This window comes from Callorhinus ursinus, unplaced genomic scaffold (assembly GCF_003265705.2).
Source record: "Callorhinus ursinus isolate GAN/ISIS: 27379988/994484 unplaced genomic scaffold, GSC_fseal_2.0 scaffold21, whole genome shotgun sequence".
NCBI classification, from domain to species: domain Eukaryota; kingdom Metazoa; phylum Chordata; class Mammalia; order Carnivora; family Otariidae; genus Callorhinus; species Callorhinus ursinus.
Window position 1 is genome coordinate 17,068,145 of NW_027397083.1, and position 24,414 is coordinate 17,092,558.

The 24,414-nt window shown below is 46.9% G+C and overlaps 1 protein-coding gene and 1 long non-coding RNA gene across 2 annotated transcripts in view; one reads left to right on the forward strand and one right to left on the reverse strand.

Annotated features, from left to right (window-relative positions):
- RCN1 (reticulocalbin 1) lies at positions 1 to 12,684 on the reverse strand. Its single transcript, XM_025879044.2, has 6 exons — positions 12,262 to 12,684; positions 7,892 to 8,085; positions 6,649 to 6,827; positions 4,961 to 5,021; positions 2,050 to 2,249; positions 1 to 1,141 (listed from the first exon to the last, which is right to left on the reverse strand). The coding sequence occupies exons 1-6, from the start codon at positions 12,513 to 12,515 to the stop codon at positions 1,034 to 1,036; spliced, it is 996 nt and encodes a 331-aa protein (XP_025734829.1). The 5' UTR covers positions 12,516 to 12,684; the 3' UTR covers positions 1 to 1,033.
- The window catches only part of LOC112829459 (uncharacterized), a 20,096-nt gene continuing 7,739 nt past the window's right edge, over positions 12,058 to 24,414 (forward strand). Inside the window, exon 1 of the long non-coding RNA XR_003209712.2 lies at positions 12,058 to 12,288. This is a non-coding gene — a long non-coding RNA (uncharacterized lncRNA). The remainder of the gene's footprint in view (positions 12,289 to 24,414) is intronic.

Here is a 24,414-nt window from a genome sequence, read left to right on the forward strand (position 1 = left end):
AAATCCTCAGTGGGATCCTTTATTTTGTTCACTATTTAAGGTGAAATTTCAGCCTGTAAGAGATGTTTCTCCCAGTTCAGCCAATGGCTTGTAACATCACCTTGTCCGAATTCCCCGGTGCAGCAGTCCCCAGGGTCACAGCTTCCCCGGGACCAGCCAGAGTGGGTTTCAGAGAACTCCACAACGCCGGCCTCCCCAGGGTCCCACCTCCTCATTCCTGTCGGCGATCAGTGAGGAAATGAAGTGTATTCCTGTTCACTTTTCAAATCTCAGACCTACCTCATTTACATGTCAAGAAAATGTTCTCAAGTATAATAAAGTGTTTATCATTTTCCTAGAGGTCTTCGAATGAATGCCTGACATTCCTTTCTTCCCTATCTCTAAAGTTCCTTTCTTTTTCACATTATCTTTCTTGATTGCTTCTTACTGTAAAAACAAAAAAACACAAAGATACGGATTTGTTGTGCACATTAGCAGGTCCATACAGAAAAATGCACAGAGGTTTTATATACCATCAGTGATAGCTCAGAGTATAAAGTCAAGAAGGAAGAATCTGGAGTATTAGACGTGCTCTGAAATAAGCCTACATAGGAGGATACCACTGTAGCTTCATCAGACGTTTCTCTCACCAACTATTCAACAGTGGCAGATCTAGAAAATGTGCAGTTAAAATACACAGCAGTCGCTCCATACACTGACCCCCAACTTCTGAATATAGGGCTCTTCCCTATTTTCTTCCCCTTTCGTTTATGTTTAATGGAGAAAGCTAAAAAAAATCTTGTTTTAGCAAGTATCCCTGTAGAGTGTCGCGACTGACCAAGATTTTAATGTGTTTGGAGAGAAGTCTTCCTGAAACAAGAGCGATGACTATTTTCCTGTGAATAGGGAGTGACAATTTTAACCCCAATCTGAGGTTAGAAACTTGCTTTTTGGGGGGCCCACAACTGCTGTAGACGAGACAACTGTAGCAACCATCCAAGACAATGAAAGAGAGCCTATGACAGTCTGCTGTATGCTTTATGCGGAGGAGGTATCAGAGTTCATCATGGTTTTTTGTGAGATCTTCCCCGTAATTGGTGGCCTGGCTTCCGACAAACATGTTCCAGTTCTCCAGTATCTCCTCTTTAGTTAGCTTTTCATCCTGCAAGAGAGGAAAAGACCTCTGTCACAGAAGTTCTGGTAACTCTGAGGAACAGTTCAGCGTGAAGCTCCCATTAATTTCATGGATTTTCAACATTTAAAATAGTGCATGTCATAATTAAGAAGTTGCTAGGCACCTCCTTCACCCACCATCACTGCCCTGCAAAAACCAAACCGCAACAGCCTCCTGCCTTAAAAGCTGCGCTAAAATATATCAGGCAAGGCCTCAAGGAATTCTGAAGCTAGAATCCAGTCATGTCCACAAGCAGTGCTAGCTTTCCCAAAACAGGCCCCAAAGAATTCCACTCCCCCTTTATGGCTTGACTGCAGAACTCCCCTATCTCCCGAGAATGTGCAGCAGTGATCAAACTGGGAAAAGGCAGGGCTTCTTTCTAAATCTTATTTATTTATTTGGATATTTATCAAAAGATACTGAAGCGCTGGGCATCCGAGCCCTTGCAGGACGAGCTTGCTTCAGGCTGCCTGGCATGTCAAGGGATGGGCATCCCTGTGCCTGACACATTAGAGATGTCTGATAAATATCTGCTGACTGACTGAATGAATGAATGAACAAACCTGTCCTTGGGCAACTCAGGGTATACCTTAGAAATCCAGGCCCGGCCCACAGCAAACAAAGTTACCGTTTCTGCAATCCTCAGAGATGGGAGGGAATTAAGTGTGTGGCCCTTAGCGGACTATCTGGGAATGTCTGGGCCTCTAATGAGTTCACCGTGGGTTATCACGGTATTGGCTTAATTAAGTTCACAAGTCTCTAAGGTAGGGCAAGAATGAGAGAAATCAATAAGGATGCGGCCGCATGGGCCAATGCTATCACCAAAAAAGCAAACAGAACCAATCTTATGTAAACTGTCTCCCTTCAAAGAACGATTCCTGGAGAACGTGAAATACCTTGTTTTTGTCTGACTCATATACCAGGTGCCTGGCCTCGGCCTGAGCATGGTCGTAGTCTTGAGGGAGGATCCAGTGGCGAATCTCATCTTTGTCCAACTTCCCATCCTTGTTGAGATCCCGGAACTCATTGAATTGCTCCCGTTCTGACAAAACCCAGTCTGGCTCAGGGCCGTTCTCCTCATGGGAAAACATATCCGCTAGAAGGAAAGGTGGTTCTTGGTTATGAAGAGAAGCGGGAAGGTAAGTCAAGGAAAACCTGACCTCCTGAGTTTTTGGAAAGATGATAGCCCATCAGGAGCCCTAACCCAGATGTCTGGTGGGCAGTTTCTGGAGGATAATGATGCGGTCATTTAGCCACTGTGCAGGCCACCTCGTGGAATAGAAAGAACGGAGCTCAGGAGCCAGAAGGTGAATCCTGGCTCGTGACTTAGTTCAGTGACGGGGATTATGTTACTTAATTCAGTGAGTAAGTCTTAAGTTGTCTTGTCTGTAACATGGAGGTAATAATTTACAAATCACAGACTTATTATGAACATGAAAGAGGATACTTTCTGTGAAAAACACTCTACAACCCAAACTGGCACTATATAGAAGGTGAAAAACCAGTAATAAGGACCAACATCAAGCACTTCCTATAGTCCAGCTATTATATATAAGATACTTCACACACTTTTTTTTGTTCTAACTTTCATAATAATCCTAGAAGTAGGTACTGTTAGTATTCCCATTTTATAGATGAAAACATTGAGGCATAGCCTTAACCCAAGGACCCACAGCTAGTATGAGCTTGAGGCTACATGGGATCAGGGTCACTCTGCTTCTACCCCTGGTCTTAACCACTTATTCCTATTGTTGTTTGTATCCTCTCCAAAGGGCTTCCCCTTAAATCATTTTATTTCATCCTCATAACAATTCTGTAAGATGAATCATTATCCTTATTTTATGAAATGACCAGGAAGGGCAAAGAAGGTGAAGTTTAGGTGCACTGTTTGCTAAGTCACTAGATCTCCTTGGAAAAGACAAATACCCTGTGGGCAGTTTTCTCTTTAATGGAAACACAGCTTGGAAATGCCAGGTGGTAGAGAGAGCGGGTAGTGAATGAAGGCAACAGAGAGACAAGACCCTTGGTTCCGCCCCAAGGCAGAGCCACACCTGACACTTGCAGACTGTTTTTGAGCCAGGGCTGTCACATTTATTAGCTAACTTGGGCTTCACTGAATCCCACAAGCGTGCATGCTGTGTATTCCCATTTTCCAGATGAGGAAACTGAGGCTTATCATGATGACATGACTCCCACAGGGTCCCACAGCTAATAACTGGAGAAGCCAGGACTCCCAAGTCCAGTGCTCTTCCCACCGCACCATATCACCACCAGTTTTCCGTTCACTCCCAGCAGAAAAGAAGGCTCCTCCACCAATGAAGTCACTTGCTGGGCAAGTCCACACGCTGGGCCTCTCTGACTACGAGCCGCTCAGAATTGTATTTTCAAGCACCATGCCCCCACGCCTCCCTCCCTCCCCACTGTAAAGAACGGAGTGTTTCTTTTAGGCAAAGCCATTGACTTTGCACCGTTTGAATGCAGAGTTCAGGAGGGCCAGGAAGAGCACACACTTTTAATCAAAAGTGCTACATTGCTTGTTTCAATCCGTCAGCCTTTTCTGTCTAATTCTATCAGCACCATCAAGGCGAAGCGTCCGCAGCTCTGAACCGTCCCTCACATGCACCCTGGGCACGGGGAAGGCTCTGCGGCTTGCACCGACAAGGGGCCTGTCAGCATGTTATTCTCCGAAGGTAGTGCCACCGAGATCACTTTAATTACCATGGTGAGAGCTACCTGTCGGTTACCACACCACCCGAGGACAGCGCTCGGGCCTTCAGATCAAATAGCATTTCTCCTGATTAGAAGAAACTTTGCTCTTCATTACCGAAGGCATGTGTTCTCGTGCACGGGGTGGCAAAGTAACGCGACCACAGACCAGAGACCGAGGGCGACGTGCACTTCGGTTTTACGCTGAAAGGTAATAAACTGCCTCTATTAACTATGGGTACGAAAATTATATGCATCCCATCCCTCAAATGACTTCCCAGCTTTTACTTTGACACTTGGGAGCAGAAGAGCTGCCAGGAGAAGGCACCTGCTGTTGGAAGCCTTGTACCGGGGCACCCAAGTGACCGCGGTGAGGGTCAGATGGAAATGTCCAAGGGGCCTGCCCCAGCCCTTTATGCTGGGAGGCCTACTGGGCTGCTCGGAAGGGCTCTAACCCGCAAGGTGGCTTCTGACCCAGCTGCATGAGTTTGACTCCATCAGTGCCTGATACCTGATAAACACACCTCTTGATGCTTAAGTGGAGCCCGTCAGAACAAAATGTGAGCTGTGGTACTCCCGACGAAAGCATCAGAAAGCAGAGGCACACAATGGCTAACCATGGGCGGCTGGGCCCAGGTGACGAGGAGTCACCTCTCTAAGAAGGAGGGCCTTTCTGCAGATGCCTGGGCATATAAACTGTCACATCCATCACATCTCCATCTGCTCAGTGCTTTGAGGCCCCACGGACTCACCGTCTGACTTTGGGGTCTTTCCCCGGACCCAGTCTGCTCTGGCCTCACTGGAAATCTGTGGGATTTCCACGCCTATTTTGCAAAGGTAAAACTAGACAGTGGGGTGGGGGGCAGCTCTCAGAGCCATGGGGCCCACTGCTGGCCACTGCGTGACGTTTCCTAAGTGCCTCCCACATACTGGCCCCTGGGGCTGGTGTGACAAGTCCCTCCCCAGTAGGAGGACACAGGAGTGACAACTCCAGACTTGCAGCCATTGCTAAAAGAGATGTCTGCGGAAAGGAGCTCGACATGTGGGTGGAGGAATGTTGCCCCGTTGGGACAGCCGAGCAAGACTTCAGGTCACACTCACCAATATACTCGTCTTGATCCACAAACCCATCCCCATTCTTGTCGATGTCCTCCAGGGTTTCCTAGGAAGCAAAGGGGAACAGAGGAGGGAAGATGGCAATGTGCTCTAAGTAAATCTGAGAATTCTACCTATTGTCCTCCTTGGTCTGGCTTTTATGGCTAAAAATGCTTGGAAGCTTTTGGCTCGCCTCGTTACCTCCCTGGGCATGAGTTTCTTATCTGTAAAAACTAGGCACTGGCTTCTGTTCCTCCTTCCCCTTCCCCAATTTTAAGAGCAGAACACTCTCTTCAAATGCAAATGTAAGTAAAAGCCCACAGGGACTCGGATTTTTATCAAGAAGCCCTGCCAGGCCAACCATCTCCACCATCCAGCCAGATGATCCCCTGGGGTACTTGTGAGGAACCCAGCTTGAGAACCACTGGACGGGGTAATCACAAAAAACAGATTCCAGGGCTGAGTGGATGATGAACACTAAGCGGGTGTCATGGAAATATGAAACAATGGGCAATTAAAAAGGAAAAGTATATCAGACTTTTGGACGTATATGTTCTGCACTTAGTGCACTTGACTTCTTAATTAGGTTTATTGCTTGGGTGAGTAATTAAATGAATTTACTTTGTCACAGCAACTCAGAGCCATCCTGGGCTGAAGCAAACAGCTGACCCGAGAGCACAGAGCCGATCCAGAGGCACGTAACGCACTTGTGGACAATTCCCACATCTTCATCGTCCTCTAGCAAAGTAGCTATCACTACGTGGATGGTGGGTGGTAGAATGAAATGATTCTTAGAGCCACTGCCCAGTCCTCAGTGTCACGGTGATCACGAGAGTGAATCATGAGGCAAGAGTGGACCCCATCCACCAACTGGGCAACTAAAATAGTCCAGAGCTGATTATGAACAAAAACTTCAGCTACTGGTTCCCAGCATCGAAGCAGTTAGAACTGGCCTGGGGCACCTGCCCAGGAAATAAATGATGGCATTTATTTTACTGTCATGGAAAATGAAGATGTTTGGGATTCCCCCCCCCCCCCCCCCCCCCCAGACACTATGGAAAGCACAGCCATCCCTCAGCGCCTCGGCTGGACCCATGCATCCTCCCAAGCCCCCCTCCTAAGAGGAGTGTCCTTCCTGCCAGTTTTAATCGAAATCCCCCTATGGTTTAACAATCACGAATTACCTAAACTGTATTTCCCTGCCTTGTCCTATCTAGAAGGAGCCTGTGGAAGGTAAAAGGGAGGGATGATTCATTTCTTGGCCAGAAGTATAATGGCAGACTGTTGCCTTCTCTTCATTCCCTTTCTTTTCCTTTGTGTCTCCCAGCTGGTTGTTCCAGGATGACCTGGAAGCCACAAGATGGTAGAGTACAATGTGGAAGGCACCTGGGTACCTGACAGTACTTAGACAAGTGCCCAGAAGGCCCACCTGACTCAAACCATCTACACTGGACTTGGTAGAAGCAAAAATAAGCTTCGTTTTCCATGGCTGGCACTGGGGCTGCTTGTTACAGCAGCTAGCCTGCCCTGACTAATCTATCGGGTGGACAAGTATTCCCAACGTATTCCCCTGCAGAGTTCTTCTCCAATTCCCGTCAAGCTGACGAATGCTCTCTCTTTGGAAGAAGGGACAAGACTGTGGTACAGATTTCGCTCTGGTCTTTTCCCAGCTCAGGCTCTTTTAATGACCTTACCAAAACCACAATTTCCTTCATATGCTCAAACTCCTCAGGGTGCAGAAAGGCGGTGAACTCCTCCCGGGTAGCTGTCTGGTCACCATTGAGGTCTGCGGCCTTGAACCTTCTCTCGTCGCGTGGCAGCATCTTTTTAAAGGTGTGATGATCCGAAGTATCCTGAAACTCTGTGGGGTTTCCTGCAGGATGTGTGCAGAAGTGTTTGAACTGGGCTGCTACGGGAAGCATTTCCTTCCAGATCACTCATCCTTCATGCCCAAATGGGACACGCGGGGCAAAAGGTCCCGAGCCATGGGGTTCTTTGAAACGTTTCAGAATGCCTTTAGTACCTGTCCCTTCATCTCCCCACCTCCCCCATAATCCAGGCCCTACCTAACAGCTTATTGGGGGCATTATAGCAAATGGTTAAGAGTGCTGGCTTTAGGCCATATGGTCATACTTTTCTTTGCAGAATGCTGCTTTCATCATATTATTCTTTGATCTAGAACATACACAGGCTCCCCAGTACCCATGATATTCCAAACGTTTCTGTCTGGCTTTTACGATCTCCCTTAACCTAGCCATGAGTGTGTGCATCTCTGGCTCTCTCTCCCATGCACCCAGTGGGGCTGCACCCTGTGCTTCGCATGCATCCCTCTATCACTCCTCACAAACAAGCCTGTCTTCTATTTAAACCCTGTCCACTTCTGAATGCACTCCTACCCCTTTGCTTCTCCAGCTGACCCACCTTCTCCTCTTATTTCTCCCTCTCCAAAGATATATCCATTTTTCAAAGCCCAGCCCCCAGACCACCCTCCACCAGGAAGCCTTCCTTGATGGCTCCAGCCCACTCGGGTCTTTGCTATCTGAAACCCGGCAGCATTTTGAAACCGTGCCACAGACACACTTCATCTCTGCTCTGTTCTCTTTGTTCTTTGTGCCTCCAAGATTGTAAGCTCAGATTGGGCAGCAACCTAAGTCACATCTCACGACCCCGAGATGATGACCCGAGCCCAAATCAAGAATCGGATGCTTAACCGACTGAACCACCCAGGACCGTGGACCCCTCCCACTAGTCACCACCTACAGCTTCACTCAGAGTAAGCGACTCTGTACTTTCTTAGTAAGCAGAGGAGGATGTTACACAAACAGGTTCTACTTAGGGGGTTGTGACATCTCCCCGAGGCAGTAGATGTGTCAAGAGAAAAGAGAGGCTTTGTTATGAGACCGCCAGCTGTGCAAGCACTCCAGCAGCACCTCTTACCTAGGTAGTAACCATAGGTGGCTTGTTTGTATTCTTCCCAGGAAATTTTATCATCTTTGTCCCGATCATAATCCTTCCAGACTTTGGCAACATTATCGTAGATGTATCTTTTCTGCACTCGCTTGATCCAGGTTTTCAGCTCCTCGGTGGTAACAAAGCTGTCCCCATCACTGTCAATTCGATCAACAATCCTCCTGTAGTTAAAAATACAAAACAAAACACCAAACCCACAAGGCTATTATCAAGACTTGTGTGATCCTGATCCAGAAAAAGATCAAACACCGCAGAAACTAAAATGCATAAACAATTGAAATGAAATCAATGATCCGATCATGCGGACATGACCAACTGATCAGAGCTGATTTGTAAGATGAAACCTAGCAGTCTTCTCTAGGTGCAGTCCGACTCCCTCGTTTTAGAGTGATGGCACCGAGGCTGAGGAAAATGAAATGACTTTTCTGAGGTCACACAGCTCATATGTGCTACGACCAGGGTAAGAGATCACACAGCTCATATGTGCTACGACCAGGGTAAGAGATCACACAGCTCATATGTGCTATGACCAGGGTAAGAGATCACACAGCTCATATGTGCTATGACCAGGGTAAGAGATCACACAGCTCATATGTGCTATGACCAGGGTAAGAACCCACATCTCGGGGCTCTAGGGCCAATGAAAAAAAAGAAAAAAAAAGTAAAATTCTAGGTAAACCAAAAGACAAGTCAGTTCTTCTTTTCTTCTTCTTTTTTCAAATCTCACAACTTTGGACTCAAAGTCTTGAAACTTAAAGCAGAAAGAGGCCAGATCTTATTGGCCAAAGCCTAAGATGTCAGGGATGAAAGCCTTCGCATCATGGGAACTATTCAAGAAACCTGACCAGCTGAGCAGCTGCAGAAGTCTACACCTCTGTCCTCCGGGTACGGATGCCTTGGTCCAGTGGTGTCTCCTGTTCCATAGCTGGCCCCAGGTCCAGCGACTGCCCACTAGACTCTACGGAGGAACCCCAAACCCTAGTCCAAAGCAAACTTCAGGTCAGGAACTCGCCAGTGTCCATCTCTAGGCCCGAGGGTCCCAAGCTAGGGGTGCTTTCCCTGTGGGGAACTTCAAGGACACCCATAAGCTGTTTCTAATGCTTAAAACACGTTTTACTCTAGTGGTCCATTTACCTGGGATGAGGTCACCCAGGCTAATTAGGGATTTGTTTCTTTGCTTTGTGCTGTAATCTGTCAACTCAGTGGTAAATGAGTTAGATCTCTTTGATTAACAGTTACTCTTTGATTAACAAGAAATGGGGGATGAATTCATTAGTACGTGTGAAGTCTCCATCGTCTACCTGAGTCTGGGTGGCTGAGCTGCTCCTCTTGCTTAGGAAAGCGTAAGCGCTCCCCACAGCTTTAATGTGTCTCCTCATTTGCCATTTTAATGGGTCTCAAGACTAACAAAGACTCAAGGCTTCCTTCCAGGGAATCACAGCCCCTCGGGGTCTCAGTTTTCCCAACTATAAATTGGAACACATGCTTTACAAGGGATGTTATGGCAAATTAGGAGAGAATGTGTGCCTGGCCTCACTAAGGACAGTCATCCAGATGACAGCGGACAGAGAACTCAAGAGACATCCAGTGAGTAACAGACATGAGCAGAGCCTCCTGGCAGGGCCTCAGGCAAACCTGGAGATGTGGGGCCAGCCGCCTGCAAGGCTGCCCATCTCTGCTCCAGACAGTGACTGCCACGTGGGAACGTAAGTCGACCGTGTCAAGAGAAACCAGAAATCAGGGTCAATATGTGACATCACTCAGATGGTAATTTACGTTTTCTCTAATACCGCACAGCATGTCTCTGACTACATGTGGCCTATAGGCCTCCACTTTGAAGCCCCCTGGCCTAGGTGTCTCCGGGGGCCTTAGAATGGTCACCTTTTCAGAATCTAACATCAGGTGGTGATTGCCTGGATCCAGCCACGCTCCTCCCTCAGCAGCCCAAGCTTGGAGTGGGGGGTAGCTGGGGGCAGAGGGGGGGAGTGTGCTGCACCAGGAGCTGTGGACAGAGAGGTGGCCGTTCACGCTCCAGCCCGTCCCAAACGGCACCCATCACTTCCAAGCCTCCACCCCTAGCCTAGATTTACCTTACAGGTGAGTGATGTGTCCTCTACCTATCCGGTGGTTGAGGCCAGAGACCGGATGGCCCCCTGCGTTCCTCCCTCCTCTTCCCCACCTCCACGCTGAGTCAAGAGCAGGTACGGACAGTTCTGCCTCCCACATGTGTCTGGATTCACCCTCTCCTGCCCTGGGGACTGGCTGGGCCTGGTTCAGGCACTCAGGGCCACTCCCCTGCCCCTGGTCTCCCCATCCGCGCCTCAGTTACATTCTCTGTCCTGCTGCTGGTCTGACGTTCCTAACAAGTTTTGGGGATGATGACATTTTGATGGTGTACAGGATAACATCTAATCTTCACCTCACAAAGGTTCTTTCTGCCTCTGCCCTGACCCTTTACTATCCCAACACTCCTCATCCCCCCGAACAGGTTTCAATACCTTTATAAGCCGGTTGTTTTCTCTTCGGGAATGCCTCGCCCAGCTGGTACGCCTGGCAATCTCTGAGCCATCCCACCAGTTCTGATCAGGTGGCATCCGGAAGCCCCTAAGCCCCTCTCTCCAACCTGCAGCCCCAGTGGCTCCTTCTCCCGAGTGCAGTCACTGTGGTTCGTACGTGCCACCATCACAGCGGTTAGGTACAGTGTCTGCTTGTGTCTCTCTCCTCTACTTTTGACTGTAAGGACTTGGAGGCCTAGAGCATAAGGTTTTAATCTTTGTACCTCCCAGGTATCTAACACGGTGCCTGACACAGCAGCCATTCAGATGTTTGCTGCATGACTAAATGAATGAAGCGCAGGTGTTCATACACGATCAAATGCAGACCAACCACCAGCACTAGTTCTTGCCACTAGGCTTGCCTGTCATGAGAAAGGCAGTAAAACCGGAAGCTGTTAGGACTGCAAACTGCAGAGTTCCCTACTCCAAATCCCAAAACCTCTGCTCCTCCTCCCTGGTGGCAGTGCTGCAAATGGCTGCCTCTCAGGGTCCCAGAATAAATCAGTTACCCAGTGCTTCCAAGCAGTACAATAGACTGAACCCATCAATGGCCCCCTTTGTGAAGTCCCGAACAAGAAGAGAAAAGTACTTCTCTGCAAAATAAAAGGTGATTGTTTGGAGAGGACTTTGAAGTTCAAAGATCTTTTATCAGGGCAGGCAGATGGTGCACCTACACAATAGGTGTGATTTAGCCTCCTATTTTAACCAACCACACTGGCCTTTGGTGGCCCCTGTCAGCACAGGGGTGGCTGTGTTCTCTTTCATGTAGCAGACAAGAAGGTCCTCCATCCCCAGGAAGCAGGTTCCGGGAGGCCTGATGCCCGGTAGGCCGGGCTACTGGGACCACCCCCACCCCCCAAACGCCAGCCCAGCCCAGCCTCCACCTGGGACCGGGTCTTGGCTGCTGATTGCTCTGGGAAAGGGTTCCCAGATACCTTGGCACGAGCCCAACTGTATCCCCAGGGAAACTGGAGAGGGTGCAGAAATGTACCAAAGTTTTGTTTTCCAGGTTTGGCTCCTGATTCAACTGTCTTCACCAGTGAAATTCACAATCTGCCACCACACCCTCCAGCTTTTGGCCCTCATTGCCAAAGGGCTGGGTGCCTCCGCAGACATCTGCGGGGAAACAGAAATTGGGGGACCAGTTTCCATTCTCACTTCTCATGCCCTATGCCTTAATGCCCCTCTCTTCTTGACAGGATCTTTATAGCCCTACTTCTGCTGTCGCTATCAGCCGGAAGGCAAGAACACCTCTGCCCCGGCCCAGGAACTCCCGGCCAGGAATCAAGCCTCTCCCTCAATCTGCCCCTTCATCTTTTATCCATTTATGTTCATCCTGGAGACCTTCTTAGCAATGTCACAAACCCTCCACTCCGGGAATGGGGGGGGAAGAGGGAAACTGGGAGAGTGGGGAAGAGCTCATATCACTAAAATGCCACTGTGCACAAACTCTTCTTTTGTACACCCGCTGCCCTCCCTTCTGATGCAACCGAGGGGAGGGGGCGGGCCCTGGCCGCCTTGGCTCCCGCGGCCGCTGCCACGTTCTTGCCTCCCCGCGGGAAGCCACGCCGGGCCCGGGCGCGGTGACGGTCTCCGCGCCGCGGCCCCGGCGCCCGCGGACAACTCCGCGCCAGCCCGGCGGCCGTGCCCGCTGGTCCCCGCCCTCCGACCGCGCACCCAATTTCGCTTTCGCTTTGCGGCGCGCGTCCAGCCTGGCGGCCGCCCCGCCACCCCCACGGGCACCTGCGACGCCCCCGAGCGCGGCCCGGACCGCGGCCTCACCCCAGCCTCTCCTTGCTCTCCTCCGAGGTGAGCTGGTCGAAGGTCTTGGAGTCCTCTTTGCCCAGGAAGGCCTCGTGGTCGTACTGGAAGCTCTGGTTGTCCTCGGGTGGCCGCTCGCCCAGCTCCGAGTCGGGCCGCACCACGCGCTCCTTGCGCACCGTGGGCTTGGCCCGCAGCGCCCCGGGCGCCAGCGCCAGCGCCAGCAGCAGCCCCAGGGCGAGCCCCAGGAGGCGGTCGCGGCCGCCACGCGCCATCGTCAGGGCAGGAGAGCGGCCCGCGGGGAGGCACCGAGCGAGCGAGGAGGACTGCGACTCGGGAGTGGGGGCTCCCAGCGCGGCGGCGGCGGCGGCGGCGGCGGCGGCGGCAGCGGGGGAGGGGATGGGCCCGCCCCGCGCCGGGGAGAAGGGGCGCGCCCCGCGCCGCGGGCAGGGAACCTTCGGGCAGCCCGGCTCACGCGCCCATTGGCCGCCGGGCTGCGAGGGGGGGAGGCCGGGGCCGCCGAGCCACGTCGCCAGCCCGGGTGGTGGGCGCGGGGCTCGGGTTTCGCCTCGGCCCCTCCCCGCGATCTCGTTGCGAGGGGCGGGCCCAGGCGTACTGGGCTGGGGACCGGAGGGATTTTAGGAAGACGGGGAAGAAGTTCTTTGTCAAGCAACAGATGTTCGCGATAAATTTCCCTCTCTCTTCTCCCAGTTCCGGAGAATTGAAAGGAGGGAGGAAGGGAGGTGTTGCCCCTCCCCAACTTCCAACGGGGCGCCCAAATCCCAGCCCTGGACCCTGTCCAAAGATGCACTCCTAAACCAAATGCAACCCCACTTCCCCAAACTGGGAGTCTGGTTACAAACACAAGAGACTGGAAAGAAACCAGGGTGGCTGAGGTCCCCTAGAAAGGAGGGTCGCAAACTCAAATGTCTAGGGGGAACCAAGCAAGTAGCTTCAGTGTGACGTAGGGCCAGCTAAACTGGGCAGTCCTGCGCGTTCCCGCTGCCACGCGTGCAAGACCCCAAACTGGCAGATAGTTCCGTTTCCCAAAAGAAATCAGGATTTCAGATGTCTAATGTTTTCACTTCTAAACAATGGTAACTCATTTTACGAAACACTACGTGATTTAAACAAATCTTGTCTGTACATCGAATGCAGAGTAATGCTGCCAACATAGAGAAGCTCTGTAGAACCGTCTGCAGTCATGGAAATGTTCTATATCTGGGCTGTCCAGTGGTGGTTATGGAGCACTTGATATGTAGCTAATGTTACTAAGGCTTGGAAGATTTAATTTAAATTTAAATAGCTGCATGTGGCTAGTGACTGTCATATCCGACAGTACAGGTCTAGGGCAGTGATTCTGTGTCACAGCCTTTCCAGACTCATTGAAAACCATGGGCCTCCTTCCAGAAAAATGCACATACAGCTACTGGCAGGAATGTTTGATAAAAAGTGTCAGGAGATTCGTGGATCTTCTGAAGCCCCACGGATGAGCCTCAGGTTAAGTATCCCTGGAAGACTAAGGCTGTGGCTGCAGAGAGGAGCCCTCTCCCACAGCCCTGGACAGCTGTACTCCAGAGCTTGTCCTTTATCTCGTTCTGCCCTAGAAAAGGTCACTGAGCTGTGCTTTTTGCTCTGCAATAAGGATACCAGGACATTATCAACATAGATCCAAGTACCTTTTTTATGAAGACTTCTTTCAATTAATGAACAATTACTGTGTGACCATTGTGGCCTAAGCACTGGACTGGATGATCAGGATACAATGGGGAGCAAGACAGTCATGGTCTCTGCAGAGCTATAGTGTTTGTATAGGTCATTCAGTAAACTAAGCACCTGCTAAATGTCAGGGCTGTGATGGGTACTGGTTTACGGAGTAGCAAATCAGTGTGACAAGTGCTGAGGGAGGAAGGCGTTGGGTATGATGGGGTACATCAGAGGGACAAGACCCAGATTTGGGGATCCAATGAGGAAGGCCTCCCGAAGAAAGGGACATCTAAACTGAGACTGAAGGCGAATAAGCTAAGCCAGAGAGCAGGGGTGTGGGCACATGCTGGGAGGATAAGGTGTCTGTGAGCTGGCGCAGACAGCAGTGGAGTTTGAGGTCCTATCCTTGTGACACTGAGATGTGGGGATGTAGTCCTTGGTGCCTCACCAAACCTGAGCTGACTTTTCATGGGGCAGGAAGTGTGGTGCTTGAGAACAGACCTGCTTCCCACTGTCAGTATTGAGGCTTGAATTTCTAGCAATAGAGAAACATTACATACTCTTACATACTTTGGGTATAGAAGAGCTCCCTATTAAAATGCGAAGGCCCTGAGGTTTGTGGCCTTGTACCTTCAGTGCTCATCACACAAGCAGGATGTGAACTGAGTGGGGGGGAGAAGGAGGAATGGGAGAAGGCACAGAAAGAGAACGAGGCTAAAGAGGAGGAGGATTCGGAAGGGAATAGGGAAGTGGGTGGAGATTGGAGACAGTCTTTGCTTTGCTTATTCACAACTGTGCCACAGGCAGGCCTGGGCCTCTGGGGTTGATCCAGACTCTCAGGATTGAGGACGGCACATCCTTTGCCCTGTTCTAGTTGGCTTTCTGCCAGACACTAGTGGTTTCCAATAGTTAGATTGTTCCAGAGGTTAGCCTTGGCTCCTGCGGGAATTACCAGAGAATTCTGGCACTGCTGTGAATCTGGAAGAGTTTATATCATTTCCCCTGGGATGGCATATGCTTTTTTTTGTTTCTTTTGATGGAACCTAAACTATCAAAATAGCTAGTCTTCCCATCCCCCCTCTACTTTTTAAAGTACCTTATTTATTTGGAGTTTAAGTTTTCTTTACCATTTCAAAAATTCAATTTATTTAAAGTAAAAAACCCAACGAAATAGTTCATCTACATTGAGCCCCACATCAGGCATCCCAACTTTTAAGACATACACTTGACAGACAAGCTTGCAAAATATTAACTTGGAAAACCGATGGAGCTCATATCCCCAGCCCCACAAGCCTGTAGTGAGCCAAGGAACTGCTGTTAAAGGACTCGAGGGTTCAGCTCATCAGCTTCAGGGCCCAGCCTGGGGACGGTCAATTGCACCCAGACTTAAAGTGAAGGAGGTTCACCTCTTTATATGAAGGCATCCGCCAGAGCACCAATATCTCCAGGGAGGGAGCTTTTATACACACGGTGGCCTGATTTTTGCTGCTTTGGTCTGGGGAGTCTGTTGATCACTTGGTTCTGGAGACCACTTGCGATCCTTGTCCCGTGGGACTCTGATAATTGGTGTCACCTAGAAAGGAGTTCAGAGTTGTATCTGGTGCACCAATTTTTGTGGCACTGCCAGGGGGCACTTCTACATTGCCGGGCTCTGATGGCCAGTAGGACTTACTCCTGTGGGTCCACAGGACTATAACCAAAGGTGACTGAGTTCTTAAATAACTGCCATCCCCGGGGCCCAGCAAGAGGCAACAGACCCAGGAGCTCAGTCTTTCTGTGAAAGAGGCCTACCAGCTAGTCCTCATCAGACTGAGACTTGAGGAGCAGGCTTCTGATTAAACATGCATCTAGGGGCTAACTGGGATCCTCTCCAGAGATGTCGGAGGGCAGCCTCTATCTTTAGGCTCACCCTCTGCTGGAGTCCAGAGCACCAGTGTCTCCGGGAGGGTACCCGTGTCTGGTGGCCATTTGGGTGGCTGCTGCCAGGGGACACCTTTACATTGCTTGGCTCTGGTGGCCAGTGGGGCCTGTGCTTGTGAACCCACAGGACTATATATATTTGCATACTTTTAAACACTGATGCCTGAGGGTCTGGCTTTTAGTAAGTCTGAATCTAGCCCCTGAGATCCTCCCTTTTGGGACACCATCAAGTGTTGGTACATCCTCAACTACTGGGAGCCATTAAACCTATAATAGGCTGCTTGGAGAAGAACAAAGGTTTGAGAGACAAAAAAGAGCTGAGGCAGGGTTGAGTGACAAGGTTCACCTCCTACACAAGGCCACTCCTTCAAGACTGGGAGAGGGCACTGTTTCATCTGCTATATAGAAACCAACACAGAGAGTCAAACAAAATGGAAAAAAAAAAAAAAACAAGAAAAAAAACCCAGAGGAATATGTTCCAAATGAAAGAACAGGATAAAACCTCAAAAAAAGCCTTAGTGACATGGAGATAAGTGATTTATGCTTCTCTCTGATAAAGAATTCAAAGTAATGATCATGAAAGATGCTCACCAAATGGGGGAAGAATAGATGATCACAGTGAGAACTTCAACAAAGAGAAGGAAAATAAGAAAGTACCAAACAGAAGTTACAGAGCTGAAGAATACAGTAACTGAACTGAAATATACATGAGCAGGGTTCAACAGCTGACCACATTAAGCAGAAGAAAGGATCAGTCCACTCAAAGATCAGTGGAACTCCCCCAAACAGAGCAGAAACAAACAAACAAACAAAAAGAGTGAAAAAGAGTGGAGGTCGCTTAAGGGACAACATCAAATGGACTAACATTCTCATCATTGGTCTACCCGGAGAAAAGAGAGAGAAAGGGGGCAGAAATCTTATTTGAAGAAATAATGGTTGAAACTTCCTTAACTTGGGGGAGGAAATAGACATCTAGATCTATGGACCCCAGAGAGTTACAAATAAGAGGACCCCAAAGAGACGCACACCAAGACACAATCAAAATGTCAGAAGTTAAAGACAAGAAGAGAATAAAGCAGCAAGAGGAAAAAAAAAATATTACAAGGGGATCTTCCTAAGATTATCAGCAGATTTTCCAGGAGAAACTTTGCAGGCCAGAAGAGAGTGGCATGATACATTCAAAGTGCTGAAAGAAGAAAATCTTCTGAACAAGAATATTCTACCTGGCAAAGTTATCATTCACAGGTGAAGGAGAAATAAAGTGTTTTCCAGAAGCAAAAGCTAAAGGAGTTCACCAATAAGCTGGCCTTACAAGAAATGTTAAAGGGCTCTCTTTAAGCTGAAAAGAAAAGGTGCTAATCAGTAATAAGAATACACATGAAATCACAAGCCAGCTAGTTTACCAGAGAGAACCAGAGAAAGAGACAGCTAAGAAGAGCTCTTCCGGTGTCAGAGCACACCTCAAACATGGATCTCAAGAAACTACCCCTGGAAAAGATTATGAGTTTAATGGGATCAGACTGGGGAGCTGTCTTTGCCCCAGAACATTATCTAAAACTATAGAGTAATTAGCCGGCAATTGGTGGTGCCTAAAGTTGGTTGCAGCCTAGGAAATAGAGAACTCTGCTTAGATACTGTCATTCCAGAGTGACTGTGTGCATGGGAGGGAGCAATGCCAGAGACTTTACAAGGTGGGGGAAGAGACTTCCCTAAGAGAGTCCAGCCAGCTGGACCAATAAGCAAATAAAAAAAACAACAACGAGAAGACCTGGAGGAGGAAGGCCAGTATCTAGACTTGTTATGGTGTGTTATCTAAAGTAATCCAGTTTTCCAAAAAAATGACAAGACATGCAGAGAACTATGAAAATATGACTCATATACAGGAAAAAAAAATAGAGGCAACAGAAAGTGCCAGTGAGAGAAACCAGATCCTACAGCCAACCAGCCAGGGATCCTGCATCCAGCAAAGCTACCTTTCAAAAGTAGTGATGAAATAAGGACATTCCAGATAAACAAAACCAGAGAATTCATTGCTCAGAGACCCAGCTTACAAGAAGTATAGTACTTCTTCAGGCAGAAAGCAAATGACCTAAGAAAACAATTCAAATACATACACACACACTCATACACACACACACACACGAGCACCAGTAAAGATAATAATGTAATTATACAAGGCAATATAGATGCCTATTTCTTCTCGCCATAACTGATTTTAAAACGTGTATGTAGGGGTGCCTGGGTGGCGCAGTCATTAAGCGTCTGCCTTCAGCTCAGGTCATGATCCTGGGGTCCTGGGATGGAGCCCCACATCGGGCTCCCTGCTCAGCAGGGAGTCTGCTTCTGCCTCTCCCCCTGCTCGTGCTCTCACTCACTCACTCTCTTTCTCAAATAAGTAAATAAAATCTTTAAAAAAATAAAATGCATATGTAAAATATGCATATAGTTGTATTGTTAGGCCTATAACATATAGGTACGTGATACATTTGGTGATAACAGTATAAAGGAAGTGAGGGTATTGGACTGTATTAGACCAGATGATAAATAAAATCAAATGTATTGACTATATGATAAATAAAACTTAATCTACAGGACAAATGAAAAGAACCAGAAATGGCAAATAAAAGGTAAATATAACAAAAGCTATAAATATATATTTGCTTTACTTTCTTTTTTCAGCTTCTTTAAAAGATGTAGAATTATATAAAGTAATAATTATAGCAATGTATTGTTGGGTTTGTAACATATCTAGAGATGTAATATGTGTAAAAATAATAGCACAAGGGGAAAGAATAGTTACAGAGAATGGACGTTTCTATATTGCACTGTAATTAAGTTCTTATATCTAAAGTAGATTCTAATGAGTTAAGACATACAGCATAAGCTTTAGTGCAAGAACTAAGGAAATAATTTTAAAAATATACAGTGAAAAAAGCCAGTAAGGGACTGAAAATACTACACTAGAAAACATTCACTTAATGCCAAAGAAAGCAGTAAAGGAGGACTAGAGAGACAAAAAAAGGCAGAAGGAAAACGTCACCAGCTGGAAATCTGGCTGAACACATAGAAACCAAAGGCACCAAAAATGGTCACTGAAAGGGTAAATATCTAAGACCATTTTTTCTTATTATTTAAAAACATTAAAAAATGTTATTGACTTTTCAAACAAAGATAATAACATTGTATTGTGGAGTTGATAACATATGCATAAGTAAAACACATAATGACAACTGTATATAGGATATAGGCCATGAGAAGAGAAATGGATGTCCACTGTTTTAAGGTTCTTATATTACATGTGAAATGGTGAAATATCACTTGATGATAGACCATGATATATTAAAAAAGTATGCTGTAAGGGTTAATTCCAGTGGGCTAGGAATTAATCTGAGCCATTTTGCTAAAGTTTCTGCATAGTAAATACATGCCCCCTAGTAAAGGCATGAACCATACCCATTCGTAGTATTGCTTTGAAACCAAGGGTCCAAGAAACTTGGCGATTTTTACAACTTTCCAGCATCATTTATTGAGACTGCTGGAGGAGTCTCTCGCCATGTAGCAAGAATATGACTACATGACTGGACAAGGTGCCATTTGGGGCTACTTGGTTCTGAGGTGCTCTGTATACACAACAGTGATTCCTGATCCAAGAGAGAAATTGCATTTGACCGTGGCCCTTCTAGAAAGGCAGGCAATAGAAGACTCCTTCTGACATTTCCAGACCCATCACTGTGAGAATGCCTTTGGTTGTGATGCAGGTTTTTAATTTAATGTTGTTATGTATTTATTGTAGTGATTATATATATATGTGTATATATATACACATACATACACACACAGACACATATATAATATCCTTTTCCTATAGCTGTAAGCATGGCCATTTTGAGTCTCACAAATCTTAATCTTTAGCAATTGACTCTTCAACTTCCATTGTTAATGTGAAGTATACTCTAAACTCTAAAGCAACACAAAACTATCAAAGCTAAGAGTTAAATGAGCCAACAAAGGTCATAGAATGGAGTCATAAAAAGTACTCAATTAATCCCAAAGCAGGCTGATAAAAGAAATAAAAGAGACCCCAGAACAGAGGTGACAAATAGAAACAAATAGCAAGATGAGACTCAAACCTCACCATGTAAATGGTCATATTAAAGGTAATTTGTATAAACACTCCAGTCTAAACGGCAGAGATTGTCAGATTATGTAAAAAAGCAATACCCATCTATAGGCTGCCTACAGGAAATGCATCTTAAATATAAAGACACAAATAGGTCAAAAGGATAGAAAAAATAGATGATGGTTACACTAACCAAAAGAATGTTAGAGTGACTATATTTATATCAGATAAAGTATATTTCAGAGCAAAGAATATTGTCAAGAGTAAAAAAGGTCATTTCACAATCACAGAGGGATCACTTAACCAAGCGAGCATAGCAATCCTAAATGTTTGTGCACCTAATAGCAAAACTTTAAAATAAATGGAGAAAAAAATAGCAAAGAGAAATAGACAAATACACAATTATAGCCAGAGATTTTTAGAGAATCCTCCCTATTCAATAGCTAATGGAACAAATAGGAAATCAACAGAAATATAGTAGACTTGAACACCTCTAGCAATGCTTGGTCTGACTGACATCTGATAAAACCTCCACCCAACAACAGCAGAATACACATTAGTCTCAAGTGTATGAAATTTACTAAGATAGAATATTTTCTGGCCCATAAAACAAGTCTCAATAAGTTTAAATGGATTCAAGTAATATAAATTGTATCCTTCAGGGGGATGGGCCTCTTACTACCAACTGTTGGATTTCATGGTCAAAGCCAAATTGGCCAATGAAAGGGCTAGCCTCGGGCAATGAAAACCTAGCCTGTCTCATGACTTCCAGTTTCAGCTTCAACAAATAAAGAGCTTAGAGGTTGTCACTCCTGACTTCACAACAAGAAAAAAAGCCGAACAAACTGGGAATCAGTGACTTTTCTTGGACCCACTAGAAAACTGAGATTGCAGAGCAAACCAGCACCCTCAAATCTGGACAGATAGGTGAGTGCAGAGAATCAAAGCCAAGGTCAGCTGACCTGGAGCAGAAGCTGCTGGAACCCAAAACTGACAGGAACACGAAGATGGCACTTTTGGTGAATTGCTGGAGGTAATGTGTGGACCACAGGGAGAGTGAGAATCTCCTGGGTGCCATAGTCCTGAGGGCAGGGGTCAGACTTTTATGGGTTTTACCGCCATGAATCCCACTGGGTTCTCATTGTGAAGGGTCAAGAGAAAAATCACCTTCTGTTTCTGGCAGGCCAAGCGGAAAGTAACCATTCTGAACCCAGTAACCATAAGTAACCATGACGCCCAGAGTGTTCTCCATTACAAAGAACTATTCTCCAGTGAAAGAGACTTTCCAGAGCATTATTTCACCTGTGGGAAGGGCACTGTGTGGTCTCCATCCCTCCAGTTAATGATGGCTGTGTCAGGAAGGGTGGATTAAAGAGCAGGAAGATGAGCTGGGAAACCATCGCCAACATAACAAAAAGTACAACTTTGATTTCTCAAACCAAGTTATTTTTATCCCTGGTGTTAGTAACTGAACTGTGTTTCCCACCTGCTACCCTCCTTCCATCATACGTGGAAGCCCTAACTCCCAGTGTGACAATATTTGGAGATGAGGTCTTTAGGGCATAATAAAGGTTAAATGAGATCATCAGTGTAGGACCCTAATCTGATAGGACTCATGGCACTATAAGAAGAAGAAGAGAGAGATCTCCCCCTCACAGCTTGCCAGCATGCACACACCAAAGAAAGGCCCTATTAGGATACAGCAAGCAGGGGGCTGTCTACAGTCCAGGAAGAGTCCTCACCAGAAACCAGCCATGTTGGTGCTCCGATCCTTGGACATCCAGCATCCAGAACGTGGGAAAATAAATCTCTGTTGTTAAAGCCACCCAGCCTGTGGTATTTTGTATGGAAGTCTGAACAGACTAATATATCTGGCAATTTTTTTTTTTTATGCTTGTCCATGGCCTTAGATTATTTGTAGAGAGGGAAGAGAATGCCAGTAGAAAAGGCAAGAGCCTAAAAATGCCAGAAAGAGTAGGTAACAGATGAAGCAAAGTCCTCAATCAATAGAACCCTTTGGAAATTAGATGAAAGCCAGGGACTCTCATCTAAAAATTGACATAAGGACATAATTCTGCATTAATTTCAGAAGATTCATGGATTACCTGGAGTGCCTTATAGACTCCCGTTTGTCTTGGGGAAACCTGTTGGATTGGGACCAAGAACTTTCGAGGGAGATGGGGGTGGGGGACGGGGGGGGGGCGTTGGTTAACAGGACACAGGGAGGCAGGGAGACAGTTGGAGGAGGAGGAAGGCCAGCCTTTGGATTTCACATGTTAAGAGTCAATGTCTCCACGGAGGATGAGGAAAGGAGGAGCAGAGGTGCTGGGGCGTGGAAAGGATTGAAAAGGTTAAGATCCACTCAAATTAGGGGGAAAATGAGGAAATAAGTAGTAATGAGAAAAAGAAATCCAGGGTTTTAGGGACAGCCAGCTGGGGTAGAATTACATATAATAATACTGTTATTATATGGCTGTTGTAGGGCCCCTTGGCCTGATGTATGATTGCACCAGCATGTGGAGCAGGTGTGAGCAACAGCAGTACTTGTGGAGAAAAAAAATGGATGTGAGATTTATTACAAATTGAGGTTTGGCAAGGAGAGTGCAGGGATAGAGTTGCTATAAACTAGGGCTCATTTTAAATGAGGATCTAACTGCAAAATGCTGGATAAGGCAGGAAGAAAAGAAGGAAGGAGCAGGGGAAGGAGAGGGAGGGAGGGAGGGAAGGAAAGGAAAAGAGAAAGGAAGGAAGGGAGGGAGGCAGGGAGGGAGAGAGGGAGAAAGAATTAGTGTTAGGTATGCTTGGCCTGCCCTGGGGCATTGAATTTCTTATTCTGAATGTATGAAATTTGATACCCCGTTAGTAGGAATTTAGAAAAAGGTCTCTTTTGTTTGTTCAAGGGTTGTAACTAAGCCCTGTAGGCAGGAAGTTGCCAGGGTGCTCTGGTCTGCTCGGTTTCCCTAGCCCTGGGCTCTGGGGGAGGGAGCTCTAAGGTATCCTGGCTCTAAGACACGGGGGCTGGAAGCATAGGGTTCTTCGAAACTTTGGAACTGGTGTGAAGCCACCTCCACCCACAGAGCTTTTGTTCTCAGGTTTGCTAGAGGGATTAGAAAAGCGTGTTCTACTACCTGCACTCCTCAGTGAATCGCGGAAAAGGCAATGTTTCCAAGTTTCCTGCACAGGATGTTATAGAAATAAAGTACCGATGCTTATCTGCCAAAAGTACCTGAAAAACATTCAGGATTATTACTGATAAGCCAAAAGGTAATCAAACAGATGTTTAACTCCATAACAAATATTTTTTTCTCCCCATGAAAAATTATGCAAGTAACACATGGTCTTATAGAATAACTGTAAATGCAGATAAACAAACAATGAAAAACACCCCAAATTCTACCATCCAGAGATAAGCATGTCGGCATCTTGTTGTATATCAGACCTGACGCTCATTTGCAGGGGCAGACATGTATGTTTTATGAAAATGGTGTCATATTATATACAATGTTTTGCATTCCTTCTATAATTTATCAGTCTATTGTGAACATTTCAAGTCAGTATACATCTATACAACATTCCTAATGGCGCATGATGTCCTGCCATTCTTCAATTGTTGGATCTACTACAATTGTTTCAGATAAGCCATTGACACAATAATGCTGTGTAGTGAGCAACCACAAAGTCGCAGTGGCATATAAAGATACACATTTGTTCAGTTTACAAGATTGTAGGCATTCAGCTGATCTGGGGCTCATTCACACCTTTGCAGTCAGCTGCCTGTTGGCTGAACAGTCCTCATTTTGACTTGTGCCTATGTCCACGACTGGCTGGCCACTGGCTTCTTTAGGATGCTCATGGCTGGGACAACCAGGGTGATTCTGGTCTGTTCCAGGTGAGTTTCCTCCAGAAGGCTAGCCCCGGCATGTTCTCAAGGCTATTCAGAGAGGAACAGCTAAGCAGAAATGTGCAAGCACTTTTGCAAGCCTCTGTTTGTGCCATATTTGCTCACATTCTGGTGGCCAAAGGGAGCCATGTAGCCATCTGTGCAGAGTAGAATGGCTCAGCACAATTATGGGCAAATGGTGTGGACTAGGGAGGGGTGAAGAATTGGGGACTTTTTTTACAGTAAATTCTTATACAAATATCTTTGAGTGTCATGTGTGGAATAGAAGGAACAGTGCAGAAGATCATAGGGGAAGAGAGGGAAAACTGAATGAGAAGTCATCAGAGAGGGAGACATGAGAGACTCAACTCTAGGAAACAAACTGAGGGTTGCTGGAGGGGTGGGGGTGGGGGATGGGATAACTGGGTGATGGGCATTAAGGAGGGCACCTGACGATGAGCACTGGGTGTTATACGCAACCGACAAATTGAACGCTACATCTAAACTAATGATGTACTATATGTTCGCTAATTGAATTTAAATAAAA